The sequence below is a fragment of the Monodelphis domestica genome, chromosome 7 (genome assembly GCF_027887165.1).
Source record: "Monodelphis domestica isolate mMonDom1 chromosome 7, mMonDom1.pri, whole genome shotgun sequence".
Lineage (NCBI taxonomy): Eukaryota > Metazoa > Chordata > Mammalia > Didelphimorphia > Didelphidae > Monodelphis > Monodelphis domestica.
Genome location: NC_077233.1, coordinates 211808546 through 211826431, shown reverse-complemented (window position 1 = coordinate 211826431; position 17886 = coordinate 211808546). Strand labels below are relative to the sequence as shown.

The 17886-nt window shown below is 44.9% G+C and overlaps 1 protein-coding gene across 7 annotated transcripts in view; it reads right to left on the bottom strand.

The window, feature by feature from the left end:
• TNRC18 (trinucleotide repeat containing 18) overlaps positions 1–17886 on the bottom strand; it is a 160779-nt gene that overhangs the window by 93428 nt on the left and 49465 nt on the right. For 5 of the 7 annotated variants that reach the window (XM_056806452.1, XM_056806453.1, XM_056806450.1 and 2 more), the window contains one exon: positions 13310–13465. The exons of the other annotated variants lie outside the window; for them this stretch is intronic. In XM_056806452.1, the coding sequence (XP_056662430.1) occupies positions 13310–13465 (156 nt within the window). The remainder of the gene's footprint in view (positions 1–13309; positions 13466–17886) is intronic. 7 annotated transcript variants of the gene reach the window in all.

The window sequence follows — 17886 nt, the reverse complement described above, 5'->3', positions numbered from 1 at the left end:
TTTCTTGGCAAAGAGACTGAACAGGTTTGCCATTTCCTTTTCCAGCTCATTTTATGGATGAGGAAACTGAGGCCAATAGAATTAAATGATTTGCCCAAGGTCACACAGCTAATAAGTGTCAAAAGGCAGATTTGAACCCAAGTCCTTCTGCCTCCAAGTCTGGCACTCTATCCCCTGTGCTTGGCTACCTTCATAGAAATGTTAGCTATTCTCATTAAGAAATCAGTCCTCAAATGTTGTACATAGAAACAACAATAACATGTGAGGACTGAGTGTGAGTGCCTTAGCTATCATCCATGAGGCAAGGATACAGGATAACTACAAGGGTCTCATGATGAAGAACACTGTCCACTGCCTTGGAAGGGAAAGACAGAAACAGGCCATTTTTCACTTTATTTCCTCCATGAGTTTTTCTATAGTGCAGGCAATATGTGCCTTGTTTCACAACATGACAAACATGGAAATATGTACTCTATATGATAACACATGTACAGCTCATATAATATATTACTGGTCTTCCTGGGGATGGGGAAAAGGTAGAAGGGAGGGAGAGGACATGGATTGCAAAATGACAGAAAGCCAATATTAAAAATTGAATCAAATTCAGTAAGAAAGTTTTTTGGTAGTTCAATGGGTATGGCACTAAATAAGTAAATTAATTTGGGTAGGATTGTCATTTTTATTATGTTAGCTCGTCCCACCCATGAGCAGTTAATGTTTTTCCAATAGTTTAGATCTAGTTTTAATTGTGTGGAGTGTTTTGTAGTTGTGTTCATATAGTTCCTATGTTCGTCTTGGCAGATTCCTAAGTATTTTATATTGTCTAGGGTGATTTTAAATGGAATTTCTCTTTCTAATTCTTGCTGCTGAGATGTGTTGGAGATATATAGAAATGCTGATGACTTATGTGGGTTTATTTTGTATCCTGCAACTTTGCTAAAGTTGTTGATTATTTCCACTAGCTTTTTGGTTGATTCTCTGGGATTCTTTAAGTAAATCATCACATCATCTGCAAAGAGTGACAGCTTGGTCTCCTCATTGCCTATTTTAATACCTTCAATTTATTTTTCTTCTCTAATTGCTACTTCTAGTGTTTCTAGTACAATGTTAAATGATAGAGGTGATAATGGGCATCCTTGTTTCACTTCTGATCTTATTGGGAAGGCTTCTAGTTTATCCCCATTGCAGATGATATTAGCTGTTGGTTTTAGATATATTCTGTTTATTATTTTTAGGAACGACCCTTCTGTTCCTATGCTTTCTAGTGTTTTTAATAGGAATGAGTGTTGTATTTTGTCAAAGGCTTTTTCTGCGTCTATTGAGATAGTCATGTGATTTTTTTGTCAGCTTGTTAATATGGTCAATTATGCGGATAGTTTACCTAATATTGAACCATCCTTGCATTCCTGGTATGAATCCTGCCTGGTCATAGTGGATGATCCTTGTGATCACTTGCTGGAGTCTTTTTGCTAGCACCCTATTTAAGATTTTTGCATCTATATTCATTAAGGAGATTGGTCTGTGGTTTTCTTTCTCCGTTTTTGGGCTGGGTGTTCGTACTGTTAGGTAGGTCTGTGGATACTTTCCTCCATTAATTAGCACAGTGCCTAGCACCTAGTAAGGACTTCATAAAATACTTATTGATTGACTGGCACATCGTAGGGCCTTAATAAATATTTGCTGATTAATAATCAACTAGATGTCTCTAGTGGAGGCCCACAGGATTCTTTCCTTTGCCCTCTTCTGTGAAAGCTTTAATTGTGCAGTGACTTAGATGAAGCTAGAGATGGAATGCTTATGAAACCTGGAGGATACAAGCTTTGCAGGGACAACAATGTGGGGTGATGGGGAATTCCAAAAGATATGAAAAGGCTTGAATCCACTAACATGAAATTTAATAGGGATAAATGCAATGTTCCAAAACAATTGGCTATTATACAAGTATAGGGCCAGGAACAAGTGACCAGAAAATAGTTCACCAGAAAAAGAAATCCGGGGGAATAGGGGTGGTGTCAGTGGCCTGTAATCTCAAAGTCAATCAGCACTAAAAGCCAGAGTTCCTCAGACCAATGCAAAAAGACCAATGCAAGCGTGGGCTGCATTAACAGGAGCACAAAATCTAAGAAGGGTAATCTAATCCCCCCACTCTCCCTCACCATTCTCCGCCTTGGTTAGACCACAGCTCCATGCTGGGGGGATAGGGCACTGGTTTGGAGTCAAGAAGACCCGAGTTGCAATTCAGCCTCAGATATGTATTAGCTGTGTGAACCTAGGTAAGTCAGTATGCCCTGTCTGCCTCAGTTTCCTCATCTGTAAAATGGGAGTGATAATAACCCTGCCTGCCAAGGTTGCTGCCAGCATATAATGATGTAATATTTGAAAAGTGCTTTAGCACAGTTCTTGGTACACAGTGGGCACTTAACTGCTCCTATCCTTCCTATTTTGTTATTGTTCAGTTGAGTTTGACTCTTCCCGTGACCCTATTTGAGGTTTTCTCAGCAAAGATCCTGAAGTGGTTTTCCATTTCCTTCTTCAGCTGATTTTGCAGATGGGGAAACTGAGGCAAAGAGAGTTAAGTGACTTGCCCAAGGTCACACCACTAGGAAATGTCTGAGGCTAGATTTTAATGCAGGAAGATGAGTCTCCCTGACTCGAGGTCCAGTGCTCTATCCACTGAGACAGCTAGGTATCCTTCCTACACACCACATTGAACAAGATAGGGAGGACAGTGAAGGGGCCTAAAACTTCATTATACGGGATTCCTTAGAAAAAACCAGTAATGTCTGTATGAAGGACAAGAGGGCTAGGGATGAAAGGGGGATGGAGGAGGTGACAACCATTTTCAAATATTTAGAAGACTGTCTTATATGAAAGAAGGAATCAGACTTTGTTTTGCCTGAACCCAGAATACAACTAAGTCCAATAGGTGCAAGTGACAGAAGCAAATTTCAGACTCAAGCAAGAAAAACTTTCTAAAAATGAGTGCTGTCCAAAATGGAATGGCAGGTAGTAAGTTTCCTATAGCTGGAAGTCTGCAAATGAAGGCTGAATGAAAAGTTGTCAGCAAGTGGGACAGCTAGGTAGGACAGTGACTAAAGAATCAGACCTGCAGATGGGAGAACTGGGGTTCCAATCTGGCCTCAGACACTTCCCAGCTGTGTGACCCTGGGCAAGTCACTTGACCCCCATTGCCTAGCCCTTACCACTCTTCTGCCTTGGAGCCAATACACAGTATATATATATAGTGATGTTGCCTTGCCAAAAGGGAAGTTAATCAGAAAAAAAAAATTCACTTAGGGAAGAAACCAATACCTAGGCCCTGAGTCTAGTTTTCACTCCTAAATCCTACTTCTGATATAAAACTGGAAAATACATCTTTTTTTTTCCTACTTTAAACATGAATAAATTAAGGGGCAGCTAGGTGGCAAAGGGGAGTAAGATCTTGGCCTAGAAATGGGAGATCCTGGCTGTGTGAGTCTGGGCAAGTCATCCCTTGCTATATTCTTCTGTCTTAGAACTGATACCAGGGCAGAAAGATTAGGGATAGATAAATAGATGATAGATTGATAGATAGATAGATAGATAGATAGATAGATAGATAGATGAACTGATGGACAGATGGAAGGATAGATGGATGATAGATAGATAGATAGATAGATAGATAGATAGATAGATAGATGCACACATAGATACATACATAGGAAGACTGAAAGATAGATGGATCAATACATAGCTACATAGACAGAGAGATAGACAGAAAGACAGACAGACAGGCAGGCAGGCAGGCAGGCAGATAGATGGATAGATAGATACATAGACAGACAGCAGAAAGAGAGACAGACAGAGATGGATAGATGGATAGTTGGATGGATGGATAGACAGATGGAGGGATGAACAGATGGATAGATGGAGGGATAAACAGATGGATAGATGGAGGGATAGTTGGATGGATGGATAAATAGATAAATACTTTCTGAGAATTAAGACAATTTCAAAAAGGAAGAGTTGAAACCAAATGAGTGTTTTACAGTTAATGCTCAGCTGGTTAACTAGGAAATGGAATTCAATACAATACCTGTGACTCCTTAATTAAAGCTTTCCTGTAAATCAATAGGAATTCATTTATTAAGCACCTACTACTACATAAGCCAAGCACTATACTAGCTACTGACATAACAAAGGCAAAAAACAGTCCTTGACCCAACTAGCTTAAATTTCAATAGCAAAGCAGCATGTTGTATGTGTATATAAGCATATATAGGGTTAAGGATAGGGGCTGGAGCTGTGACTTCATTGGCATTGTTGTTCAGCTGGTTTTTATAGTCATATCTGACTTTTCATGACCCCATTTGGGGTTTTCTTGGCAGAGATAGTGGAGTGGATTGTCATTTCCTTCTCCAGGTCATTACAGATGAGGAAACTAAGGCAAACAGAATAAACTAACTTGCCCAGGGTCACACAACTAGTACATGTCCAAGGCCAGATTTGAACTCAGGAAGATGAGCATGCCACCTAACTTTATTACTATCAACTATATATATTCCACATTTACCCCACCTACACACTCTCTCCAAGGCCCTTTCCAGTAGATTATCAGGGAATGTCATGTTTTCTGGGAATTCACATGTGGAACAATCAGTGTCTGAATATCTGAGGCAAGATTTGAACTGGGGAAGATGAGTTTTCCTGACTTCAGGGCCTTCCTTCTATGCACTATGGCGCCACCTAGCTGCCCTGAAATTGATAGCTCAAAGTAATTCCAATAGTTGGCATGTATGTAGTAAGGTTTGTGGAGCAAGTCCTACTTTACCCAGAGACGCCTCACTGCCCCTGGCTTTGAGAACTCCCAAACAAGGACGGACTCCTCTTCTATCAAGTCAAGAAGCATTTATCAAGCGCCCACTATGTGCCCAGGCACTGTGCTAGGCACTGGGGTGATTCAAAGAAAGGCAAAACCCAATTTCTATTCTCAAAGGGCTCATAGTCTAATGAGAGATAACATTCAAACTACATACAGAATAAATTGGAAATGATCACAGAGGGAAGGCATTAGCATTAGAGGGGACATCAAAGGATTTTTGGTGAAAGGTAGGATTTGAGTTCAGACCTGAAGGAAGCTAGTGAAGCCTGGGCTGAGATGAGAAGGGACTGAATTCCAGGCATGAGAAACAAGTCAGTGAAAATACAGAGGGGCAGCTAAGTGACTCAGCGGATACAGTGCCAGGTCTGGAGATAAGAGTTCAAATCTGCCCTCAGACACTAACTATGATGTGACCCAGGGCAAGTCACTTAACCCTCATTGGCTAGTCTTTACTACATGGAAGGAAGGGAGGGAGGGAGGGAGGGAGGGACGGAGGGAGGGAGGGAGGGAGGGAGGGAGGGAGGGAGGGAGGGAGGGAGGAAGGAAGGAAGGAAGGAAGGAAGGAAGGAAGGAAGGAAGGAAGGAAGGAAGGAAGGAAGGAAGGAAGGAAGGAAGGAAGGAAGGAAGGAAGGAAGGAAGGAAGGAAGGAAGGAAGGAAGGAAGGAAGGAAGGAAGGAAGGAAGGAAGGAAGGGAAGGAAGGAATGGAAGGAAGGATTGGAAGGAAGGAAGGAAAGAAGAAAGGAATGGAAGGAAGGATTGGAAGGAAGGAAGGAAAGAAGAAAGGAATGGAAGGAAGGATTGGAAGGAGGGAGGGAGGAAGGAAGGAATGGAAGGAAGGAATGGAAGGAAGGAGGGAGGGAGGGAGGGAGGGAGGGAAGTGCAAAGAGTAGGCCAGTATTGCCAGAGTTTTGTATGCACAATTGCAAGGAGGCCTGTGTGCCAGACTTTTAATAAAAGGGGAGAGAAGTTTAAGACTGGGAAAAGGGCCACTTTTGTTTAAGGGTTTTTAAATGACAAACATAGCATTTTTATATTAAGACTCCAGGGGCAACAGGGAACCAATGGAATTTACAGAATAGGGAAATGACCAGGTCAGACACCACCCGAACTGTAAGAAGATCACTTTGACAAGCAAGAGATGAGTGGAATGGAGTGGCAAGGCAGTATTGAAGTCTAACCTCTTCTCAGAGAGGAGCCCAGAGCACTATGGGTAAGTGACTTTCCTGGGGCTACACAACCTCTCCATGTCAATGTTGTTACCTGAAGGAAGGCCTTCCCTTTGTGAAGGTCAGCTCCAGCCAATGTGTGAGGGGACGGAGAGAAAGGAACCATATATTAGTTTTTCAGTAATGTCCCTCTCTTTGTAAACCCACTTTGGAATTTTCTTGGCAAGGATACTAGAATGGTTTCCCACATCCTTCTCCAGCTCATTTGACAGATGAGAAAAGAGAGGCAAATAGGGTGAAGAGCTTTGCCCCAGGTCACACAGCTAGCAGTGTCTGAGGCCAGATTTAAACCCAGAAAGATGAGTCCTCGGACCAGGCACTCTGGCCAGGGGGCACCGAGCCACCCAACTATATGACTCTCAACTACATATTCCACACTCACCCCAACAAAGACCCTCTCCTTCAACCCCTTCACAACCCGTTTCTGTAGGTTATCAGCGAATGTTATCCTTGTTTTCTGGGAATAGAGAGGCAGCGATTGAGTTCCCCGGCCCGTGGGAGAAAGGGCTTCTGCCTCTTCTCCCTCCCCTCCCCAGGTTCCTGGGGAACACCTGATGGGAAGGCCTTGAGAGTCCCCTGGTAAGCAGCCGCATCCCTGGGTCTCCTTGGCCCCGGCCCAGAGGATGGAGGAGCCTTCAGTGGGGAAATGCCTCTCTTAAATCCCCCTGGCAACCTCTGAAGCCTGTCTCCTCTTGTTCCTTCCTCAGTGGAGATATCCAAAAGCTGGTCACCGTCCGGTCTGGTCCGGTGGGAGAGGCCTTCACACAGGCGAAGCCCTTTACTAAAGGCCTCCCCAAGTCTTCCCAATCCAATAACCCCAATCCCCTTAGGCGTTTGTGGAGGGACTGATTTCCCAAGCCTTTAATCATCCAGCCTGCCTATTCCACCCTGGGCCCAGCCACCCTCCCAGGTCAAGCTGAGGCCTCCATCAGGCCATCTGGTACTAATGAAATTGGCAGGGGAGACGGAGGGAAGAGTTGGAGAGCTCCCTCAGGGGGCTTCTCCAAGGGAGGGGGCGGAGGTGTGGGGTGAGCCAGGACAAAGGTCAGGGGAAGCCTCCCCTCCGTCCCAGAGAGGAAGGAAGGCCCAAGCAGGCTGGCCCAGCGGCTGCCATGGCAACAGAAGCGAGGCCCGACAGGCGGGACTTTTGTCCCTGGGAATCGCCGAGGGGGGCCTGTTGAGGCTGGGAATCCTCACTCAACGGGCAACCAGGTGGAGGAGGCTGGGAGAAAGCAAGGAATAGAAGAGGCAGCTGCAAGCGTGAGGTCCTCAGGGGAAAAGAGCTACAGCAAGGCGGGTCAGGGCTTGGCAAGATGACTTTGGGTCCCTGCCGGGCGGCCCCAGGGTAGGACTTTCATCAATAACCATGTCAGGGAAGAATCTGAACAGGCCAGACTCTGGGCCCCAGACTCCCCCCGCATCTACCCTTAGGTCAGAGGAGGGAAGGGAGCCTTTCAGGCCAGCCGGGGAAATGAACCTCTTTGGCCCGAGGAACCAAACCAGGCCAGGAAGAAACTAGGTCAGGAACAAAGCCGTGCCAAGCGATGCAAGTGACAAACCTGTATGAAAGGCCTCCCTGGTGCAACAGGGGGAAAAGTCAGTCCTGCCCTCCAGGAGCTTCCACTCTAAAGGAGAACAAGCAGGGCCTCCACTAAACTACACAGGGAAAGACGTTCATGAAACATCCTCGAGAGGATTTGTACGCCCTATTAAAGCTTGCAAAGCACTTTACCAAGAGGAACCCATTTGATTCTCAGAATAACCCAGAAGTAGGTCCCTATTTTACAAACAGGATAAACCCAGACAGGCAGAAGCTAAGTGACTTGCCTAGGATCACACAGCTAGTAAGTGTTTAAAGCAAGACCATGGGGGCAGCTGGGAGGCTCAGTGGATGGAGAGCCAGGCCCAAAGACAGGAGGTCCTGGGTTCAAGTGTGGCCTCAGACACGTCCTAGGTGTGTGCCCCTGGGCAAGTCACTTCACCCCCATGGCCTAGCCCTTACTGCTCTTCTGCCTTAGAACCAATATACAGTATTGTGATTCTAAGACAGAAGGTAAGAGTATTTTTTAAAATAAATAAAATAAAGCAAGACCCTGAAATTCAGGTTTGCCTTGCAGATTCCAAGTCCGGACCTACGTGACCTAGAGGACCAGGAAAGGGGCTTATGGGAAACAAAGATCTTCATAGAAACTGTGGGACACAGAGTCACTCTTGGAAATTCAGGACTCCTCAGGGTACCAATGCTAGAGACCACCATACCAACAGAGGCCCTGAATGCATGTTCCTCCAGACCTTTGGGGAGTTTCTCCAGTTAAAAACCAAAGATTCTAAGGGCAGCTGGGTGGCTTGGTGGATAGAGATCCAGAAATGGAGATGGGAGGTTCTGAGTTAAAATCTGACCTCAGACACTTCCTAGCTGTGTGACCCTGGGCAAGTCACTTCACCCCCACTGCCTAGTCCTTACTGCTCTTCTGCCTTGGAACAAATAGGCAGTATTAATTCTAAGACAGAAGGGTTAAAGGAAGAATAATAATAATAAATGAAATAAATGCTGGTTACCAGTAGGATGCTGGACAAGACAAACCTGTGGCCTTTCTCTAAAAGGCAGACCCTAACTAATGGTCTCTGTGCTTATTTTCTTGCCTCTAAAAATGAGAACTCAAAAAAATGTGAGGATCCCTAGTCCTTCCTTCAGAGGGTTCTTCTGGAGAATCAAATGAGACATGGTATGTCTGAGGACCACACAGATGATGGAGACTGCTGTCCTTAAGTAGTAAATAGAGGCTGGGGGTGAGAGAATGCTAATGATGAGAAGGGTGAGAATGGTAATGCATTTACATAATGCAAAGCACTTTACAGCTATCCCATTTTATCCTCAGAATAATGATGGAAGGCCGGGCTATCATTATCCCCATTTTATAGATGAGGAGCTTAAGGCAAACAGGTTAAGAGACTTGTCCATGGCCTCAGACACTTCAGGCAAGTCACTTGACCCCCATTGCCTAGCCCTTCCTGCCCTTCTGTCTTGGAGCCAATACACAGTATTGATTCCAAGATGTAAGGAAAGGGTTAAAAAAAAAAAAGACTTGCCCAGAGGCACACCCTCCAGTACCTGAGGCAGAATTTGAACTCAGGACTTTCCCTATCTAATAGTCTATCCCTACTTAGCCTCAGAAGAACCTCATTCTTTTTTTTTTTGACCCTTACTCTTATGTTTTAGTATCAATTCTAAGATAGAAGAGAGACAACAACTAGGCAAAGAGGGTTAAGTGACTTGCCCAGGGTCATACAACTAGGACGTAACAGGTCAGCCATGGGCAAGTCTGCCCCCAGGCTTTTCATCCATAAAATGGGGATAATAATGGTACCTGCTTCCCAGCTTCTGAAGTCAAATTTGAATCCAGATCTTGCCAAAGCCCCCAGGTGCTCTCTATCCACTGTGCCACCTTGCTGCCCTGAGAACCTCACTCTCGACATGTACACAACCTGCCCTCCCTTGTCATCAGCCTTCATTTGGACACCCCAGAAGTTTAAAAAAAAAAAAGTTGGGAAATCACTTTCTGCTGATGGATAAGGAAACACAGGTCTACACATACCTCTCTAAAATACAGAGACAGAAGATAAGCCCTGAGTAGGCTGAGGAGATAGGCAGGAGAAAGGTGTAAATGAGTAAGAAAAAACAAAATCACTGAAATGGGTGACGAGGGTTTTTCTTTTTCCCATTGAGGGGAGGAGGAAAAAATAGGCTATTGTTCACTGAAAAAAATAATCTATATTTTAATAAATTCAAGAATTTAAAATGAAAGTATTAAAAAAGAAAAATAATGGGTGAAGTGGGTGACACACACGACTAGGAGAGGAGGAAAGATTTATAAAGCTAGGCTCCATACGGAGGCTTGTGTACATTATGTTTTACATATCCAGGGCACCACCGGGCTCCTCTCTCTGCCAAAGGCACCTCAGGCAGCCATAAATATTAACCGTAAGGCAGAGCCCGATAATTTACTGATTCTGTAGGCACAGAAGAAAGCTCATTTTGTCATCGGCTCCAAAATTAAATGTAAAGGAAAGGAATCCCCGCCGAGCTGGCCAACCAACGCAGCGGCAGGCCCTGTGGGCCACGGCGGAAGGGCTCAGAGGACTTCTCGCCATTAGGGCTGCTTGGCCTGGGCCTAGATGCGTGCTGAGACCTGATCCATTTGGCTCCCTCCTTCCTCCTCCAATTCCTTGACATCTGTGTGTTTGTGGGGCCGCAGGGAAGAAGACACCGCGGCTATCTTTAAAACTCAACTGGAAATACTCAGTGCAAATAAAGGAGATTTATTCTATTTCTTCTCCTCTCACCCAGGCATCCTCGCCGCCCACCCTCCCTCTCCCACCACCACCACTGTGGCTAAAGGGGCAAATGAGATCCTATTTGTAAAAAGAGCTCTGAAAACAAGGAAGCGCTTTATTTGGGAATAAGGGTTCAAGGATGAATGGGAAAGCTGCTTCTTCTCCCATCTGGCGAGGCGAGGGGGAGCTCCCAGATTCTTAAGTCCAAGGACCATCCCAAGGGGGTCAGTGAATGCCATCTGCCCATCCATTCCCTCCCACACGATCTACCAGGCTACCTTTTTTCTTTTTTTCCAACCCCTTACCTTCTGCCTCAGTTTCAAGATTTTAAAAAAACAGCCTTGGCTAGGCAGTCAGAGACAAGGGACTTGCCCAGGGGCAAAGCTAGCAAGTGTCTGAGGCCAGGTTTGTACCCAGGTCCTGATGCCAAGGGGGCACTCTAGCCATAGAGCTACTGAGCTGCCCCTCTTTATTCCCTGGTTACTATAGGACCTAGAACTGTTAGGGACCTTAAAGATTTATAAACTGTATAATTTAAGCTGTATAATATAATGGCATATATGTGTACATTATATGTGTATATACATAATATGGAAGTTAAGTTTTAAGTTATAAAGGTTTCTAGCTTTATAAGTCTTCACTAGAAGAAGCCAGAGGTCATCCAGTCTAAACTTACTCATTTTAGGGTTGAGAAAAATGAGGCTCAGGGAGATCATGACTCACCCAAGGTCACAGCGGTATTCAAGAGAATAATAAAAAAAAGAAAATAAGATTCCTCATTTGACTTCACATCTGGCACTGTGGATTATCATAGCTTCCTGAAATAAGGCCACATTTGAACTCAGGTCCTCCCAACACCAGGTCTAGTGCTCTCTCACTCGTGCTTCCTGGCTGCCCCATGGTTACAGTTTTCAAAGTAAATGAATAGATTTTCTTACTTGCTCCTTTACAAGTACAAGATAGGAAAGGCAAGTATTATCAGAGCAGGTTTACAGATCAGAAAAATAGAGGCCTAAAGATGTAGCTGAAAGAGTGTGGAATTCAAGCAAAAACAACTTCCTAACTCCTAGGCTTTTTCCCATTATATCAGCTAGCGTAGGAGTCCCTAACCTTAGCTTGTTTGTTTTTTTTAATATTGTGATAAACTGTATTTCAATGGAATTGTTTTCCTCTGAAATCCTTTTTTTAAAATATATCTTTATTTTATTTTTATACCACTATTTATATTTTATTTTATATCTTTAAAAACATTATTCTGAGGGGCAGTTGGGTAGCTCAGTGGATGGAGAGCTAAACTCAGAAATGAGAGGTCCTGAGTTCAAATGTGGTCTCAGACACTTCCTAGCTGTGTGACCCTGGGCAAGTCATTTAACCCCATTGCCTAACTCTTACCACTCTTCTGCCTTGGAACCAATAACCAGTATTGATTCTAAGATGGAAGGTAAGAGATTTGTTTTGTTTTGTTTTTTTAAGTAAAAATATTATTCTGAGAAAATGTCCATCAGGCTTCACCAGACTGCCAAAAGGTCCAGGAAACAAAAGAAGTTAAGAGCTCCCAAGAAAGCTAGATTGAGGGAAAAACTTGAAACCTCCAAGAGTCTAGTGGCCCTAGAGGATCTTCTCTATCTGGAACTTGTCATTCTTCATGAGGCCACCAGACTTGAAACCATTTTTTATCAAAATTCCGAGAGGGTAGTTCCGGTGTGCTCTTTGTTCAGTGGTCCCTTATAGCTACACCACTGAATCCCGCCCCCTTCCTAAGAAGCACCAGTCTCAGAAGTACCAATTTGGAGATGCCAGGCCCATGTGGCAGGAACTCAGGATAAGCCAAGGGCTGTGATGAGAGTGAAAACAGGGCTGGGGATGGACACAGGCATTCCAGTATCTGAAACAGCCAACAAAACACATCCACCCAGAAGTCCTTGGGGTTACCAGTCATGAACTCTGTTCTTCCATACAAGGAAACAGCCTCATCAGGTGTAAGCCAAATTCCCCATCGCTCATTAAGTGACTGACCGGCCATTCCTTCATTACTTATTTATTGAGAGCCTAATGAGTATCCAGGACTGTGCCAGGTTGGGAGGAGGGATTAGAATACAAGGAAAAGAAGGTAAGAGAAGCATCAGAGAGACCACCAAACAAAGGGAAAGGATTTTGTAAACCCTAAACGTGCTCTAGAAATGTCATTATTATGAGTCCTGGCAATTCTACTAACTAGCTGTATAACTCTGGTACCCCTTTCCTCCCCAAACTATCTCCACCAGGCTTTTGTCCAGAATTTTTTTCCTTTCTTTTTTGGTCCAGACTTAAAGGTACCAGGATTTGAAAGTGGACATCAGGCTAGCTCTCTGACCATCACAACACACTGACTTCTCTTGTTCAGTACAGGATGGAGAATGGCAGAAGCAAGAAAATGTGATTAAAGCCAGAGAGAAATCCTGATAAATCTGCTCCCCTCAGGCTTTCTCCCATTCTGAGATGGCTTTTGGTTAGAGAAAGAAAACATCCAGCCATGGTTGGCATCATAAAATAGAGCCAAAGTTGCTTACTACTGGGGGGATCAGAGGATACCCCACTGTCTGATGTTCCTTTTGCCCACCCTCATCTCCAACATTCTTGTTAAAGGAAAAGATGACTCAAAAGACTCAAGATCCCAGGAGATGCCAGTTCCTCCCTACTTTCCATTGCCCATATCATCATCATTCAATTTGTTGGCTGTTGTTTTCTGGTACCCTCCCCACTTCTGCTGGCTCCCCTTCCTTCTTCTCTGGCCTCCAAGTGTCTCCTGATACCAGGAGGACAAAAATCCCCACTCTGCTCCCTTTGGCCTAGGAAAGATGGGGAGAGGAGGAATATTGACACTCCACCTCTGGACAGGTCATTTACCTTCATGGGAGTGGGCGGCCCACAGTTGCACCATCTGCAGGTTGCTGGGGGTAGGTGACCGGAAGGGAAGGTCAGAGGGCAAAGGGGCAGGGCTTCCATGGGGTGTGGAGGAGGTCCCTAGTCCGCTGGCCACAAACCCACCCAGGAAGGCCTCACCTGAATGGGGAAGGATGGAGAAAGAAGTCAGGGTTAGGCAGCAGGTTTAAAGCAGTTTAACCCAGAGTTCCCCTCCCACCCTCCCTACCCCATACATTGCTCCAGCTTCTCTGGAGCAGCACCTGTCCCAATGGATAAGAATCTCCTTTTCTTTTTATCCTCATAGCTTGATTCACCCATCTGTCACATTCCACCTAACTTATCCAAATGCCAATCAAGTCTTAACAAGACTGAACCTTTGTAAGTCTAACACTTGTGCTTGAAACCAAGCCACCCCGCCCAAAACCCTACCACTTTCCCCTGGTCCTACTGAGCAAAGCTATTGGGGATTTACTCATTCTGAAATTGGAGGGACAGGGAAGAAGGGATGAAATGGCAAGATGATCACCTAAGCCATAAACTGCGATATTCCAGAGCCTACACAGGAGACCTAAAAAGGATTCTTGTTCGAAAACAATTCTAATTAGACCACATTAACATGGTAAGGAAAAGAGACTTAGGAAAAAGGGCTAATAAATGAATTCATTCATTCATTCAACCTTTTATTAAGCACTGACCATATGCAAAGTAGTGAGCAAGGCAAGACAGAGGAAGGGAATCTATTATGAAGAGCTTTTTCCTGCTCTCATAGAGCTTACAATCTAATAATCTAAGATAAGACAAGAGATATATGTGAAACAAACTACAACTAGGTGCCACAGGAATCCCGAGGTGGGAAAGAAGACTTCTAGCAAAAGTAAAGAGGGAGGCAAATAGTGGAGAAGGCAGCATTTAATCTATTTTCTCTAGTGTCTTTTTTTTTTTAAACCCTTACCTTCTGTCTTGGAGTCAATACTGTGTATTGGCTCCAAGGCAGAAGAGTGGTAAGGGCTAGGCAATGGGAGTCAAGTGACTTGCCCAGTCCCTAGTGTCTTAATGGATACAAATCACCACTATCAACCCTGTGAGCCAGGCAATATGGTATTATTATTACCATTTTACAGAAAAGAAAACCAAAACTCAGAGAGGTAACATAACCAGACCATTCAAACAACTAGGATTTGAACTAATTCCTCAAGTCTTCCTAATTTTACACTCCCGAGAAGCGTGACATTTCAGAATGGGAAGAAATTAGTCCAGATTTCAGAAAAACCTAGGAAGACTTACATGAACTGATGCAAAGTTAATTGAACAAAGCCAGACCTTTATATACTGTAACAGTAATATTTTAACTGTAAAAGACTTGGCTCCTCTGATAAATACAATGAGCTGTGACAATTTCAAAGGATGCATGATACAAAAATGTTATTCATTTCCAGAGGGAACTGATGAACTTTGAGTACAAAATGAAGCTTTTTTTGTGTGTGCCATTTTCTCTTTTTCTTGCCTTTTGTTGTTGGTAGTGGTGGGTTCCCCATCCCCCTCCAACACGGCTAATTCATAAATGTGTTTTGCATGACTTATAATGTTCTTTTTAAAAAGGTAGAGTTTAGTTCAACTCCCTCCTTTAACAAATTCAGTTTGGTTTTTGAATAGTGAAAATATCCAGTAGTCAGCTAGAAATGTAAGTCAAGAATTCTGGAGAGAGGTCAAGAGATCCAGGAGTTGTCTGAATAGAGGTGAAAGTGGAAACTACTGGGAATGGAGGAAGAGAAAAGAGAGAAGAGGAGAGACAGAGACAGAGAGACAAGAGAAAGAGACAGAGAGATGGGGGGGGGGGGAGAGAGAGAGAAAGAGAGAGAGAGAGAGAGAGAGAGAGAGAGAGAGAGAGAGAGAGAGAGAGAGAGAGAGAGAGAGAGAGAGAGAGAGGGAGACAGAGGGAGAGGGAGAGGGAGAGGGAGAGAGACAGAGATGGAGACCCAGAAATAAACAGATCTTTGTTGAATGCCCATATTTGGGGGCTGAAAGGTCAGGCCAGGAAAGGTGGGGGCACTCTGGCTCCTACCACCAAACCTAACAGAATTTGGTAAGGGCTTTCAACATGAGCCGTTATTCTACTTCCATCCCTCCCCCCACAAAAGGAACAGGGACACTTCTGTTCTTGGACAGTCGGTACATTTTAATCAAGCTGTGGGGAGAAGACAAGCTTGCCCTTTGGCCAGGGTGGGAAAGGGGGCATCTGAAACCTGCTAATGAGCTAGCTCTGGGTCTGTAGGTCATTTCCCTGGGAGAGCCTCAGCAGATGCAGAAGTGGTTTGGTTAAGCAGGGAAGGCGGGGAAAACAGGCTTGGCGTCAGTCTGCATGACCCTTTTGCTGAGTATGGAATAAAAATGCAAAGCAAAAACATACAGAGAGAAAAGTTGACTATACTCCTGCCCTCTCTTTACCCTCAACTGACCACACCTTCCTCTATCAGTCCTCTAACCTCTCCTTTACTCTCTTCAGCAAAACTGGCTAAGCAGAATCATTTGTCTAGAAAGCAATACCAACGAGTTCGAATGGGGGTGACTATTGGTGCCCTCTCAAGGAGACCTTCCCATTTCCCAGGATCCCCCTCTTTCCCATTCCCCCAGGAGTGGACCCAAGAATCCATATAAATCAGCTCAAAGCTTAAAGAAATGAGACTGAACCTAAAAAACAAAAAATAAAAACAGTAGGCTTAAAGAGAGAGCAAAGGTAAACTGAACTTGGACAGGGATATTACTTCCATCAGCTCAAGAGCCCTTGGCTACCTTATTGACCACTAGCAAATGTAGAAAAAGCTCCTAAGAATGTCTTGGGCTCGAAGATTCCTCCCTTCTTAATTAACTTTAAAGCAAATCTAGGAGAAAAGAGAAAAATAAGGAATGGCTGTGATCCAACTGAATTCCCCCTTGCACTCACTCTTCATTCTCCTCATAAGGACTTCACAGCCAGCCCCCTTTCTCCCTTCCAACAGCAGAAGGAACTCCCTCAGTTCAGTGGCCGATCTCACCCTGTACTTCGCATTGCCAAGACCTGTCCACGGGGCAGAAAGACTCCATGACTGGCCCATTCCTGTATCGATGTGGCCCCATTAGCTGACTCAAAGGCATTGCCAGGGGCAGGTGGTGGGACTCAGACTTTGCAGGTGTCCATCCAGTCACGAGTGGGGGAGGCAGCTGTTGGGAAGGGCACTGTGAGTGGCCCATGCTGTGCCCGGGGTAGGTAAATCAGGAATCCAAGGTGACAGCTTCCTCCTCCCCTCTTCCCCTGACAGGCCCACTCCGGAAGCCAGAAACCAGTACCCAGCAGCCAGCAGCCCTCGAGGTTTGCACAATCAGTTACATAAACCTCCCTGTGGCCCTCTCTTCCTCTGACACAGCCCCAAACAGATGTGGCCTGGAAGCCTGTTGGGAGGCCCCCACTTCTTGTGAAATATGGCTAACCACCAACGTCATGTATGTATGGCGCCTATGCCTGCCTTTTTGATAGATGACCATATCAAGAGGGAGGAGATGCCATGACAGGAGAGAAACAGCCTGTGTGGGGGCAGGTGCCCGGATGCCACCAACGGCTCCAGCCAACCAAAGACGGTGCTGAGGGCCCCAAAGAAGGATGGGGTCAATGACAGATACCAGTGCCTTAAGCCCGTGGAGAGGGGCCATCCGATTTATGACCTGCCCTAGCCTTGAACAACTACAGGGAACTCACTTGAAGGAGAAGGGGAAAGAAGGAGAGCCTAAGCCCAAGAGGAAAATGTCCTTTCTGAAATATACCTCCGATTTCATCGTCTGCTGTCTCTTAAGATCAAACTATTCCTGTCCAGGAGGCAAGAGCAGAACGCTGCTATGTGCTCGTTAAAGAGGAGAAAAGCATTCCGGGCACAGGGAAGAATTCCCAAATGGATCCAGGCTAACTTCAGGGTTATACCTGCCACAGCCTAAGCTTTCTAAGAGACTAGTCCACCCAAGGACTGGAGAAGGCCCCAGAAAAGAAAGAGAAAGAAAAATGGAAGTCCCAGTCCAATCACTCTCCTCTTGGGCATTCATCACATTCTATGGCCAATGTAAGTTATTGATGGAGGTGGGGGTCTTCTACCCCCTTCTAAACCATAAAGCCCCCAAGGGCAGGACGCTCCTTTACTTTGCGTTGTATTCCCCACAGGCCTCAGCAAACACTATCCTGAATTCCAAAGGAACCAATTTGATAAAAGAAGGAATGAAGTATTTTGTAAACTGTACAGCTCCAAACAGGGCACTAAACAGGAGCTGTGACTCAAAGCCTATTTAGGCTGGGCATTTATAGGTGATATTCCAAAACAACGGCACCTAGTGGTAACGTGGAGTACAGCAACCCAGCTCAAATGGGTGTCTTAAATCGGGGGCTGATACCCAGATTTCGGTGACTGATAGCTCCAGTACTCGCTGGGCTATCGGTATCAGGCCTAATTTTGATTCAATGCAATGCCAAGCCCCACCCAGGACAAACAGATCAGAAGAAATCTTATGGCCCCGGCAGATTGATTCAGGTTTCCTGATAC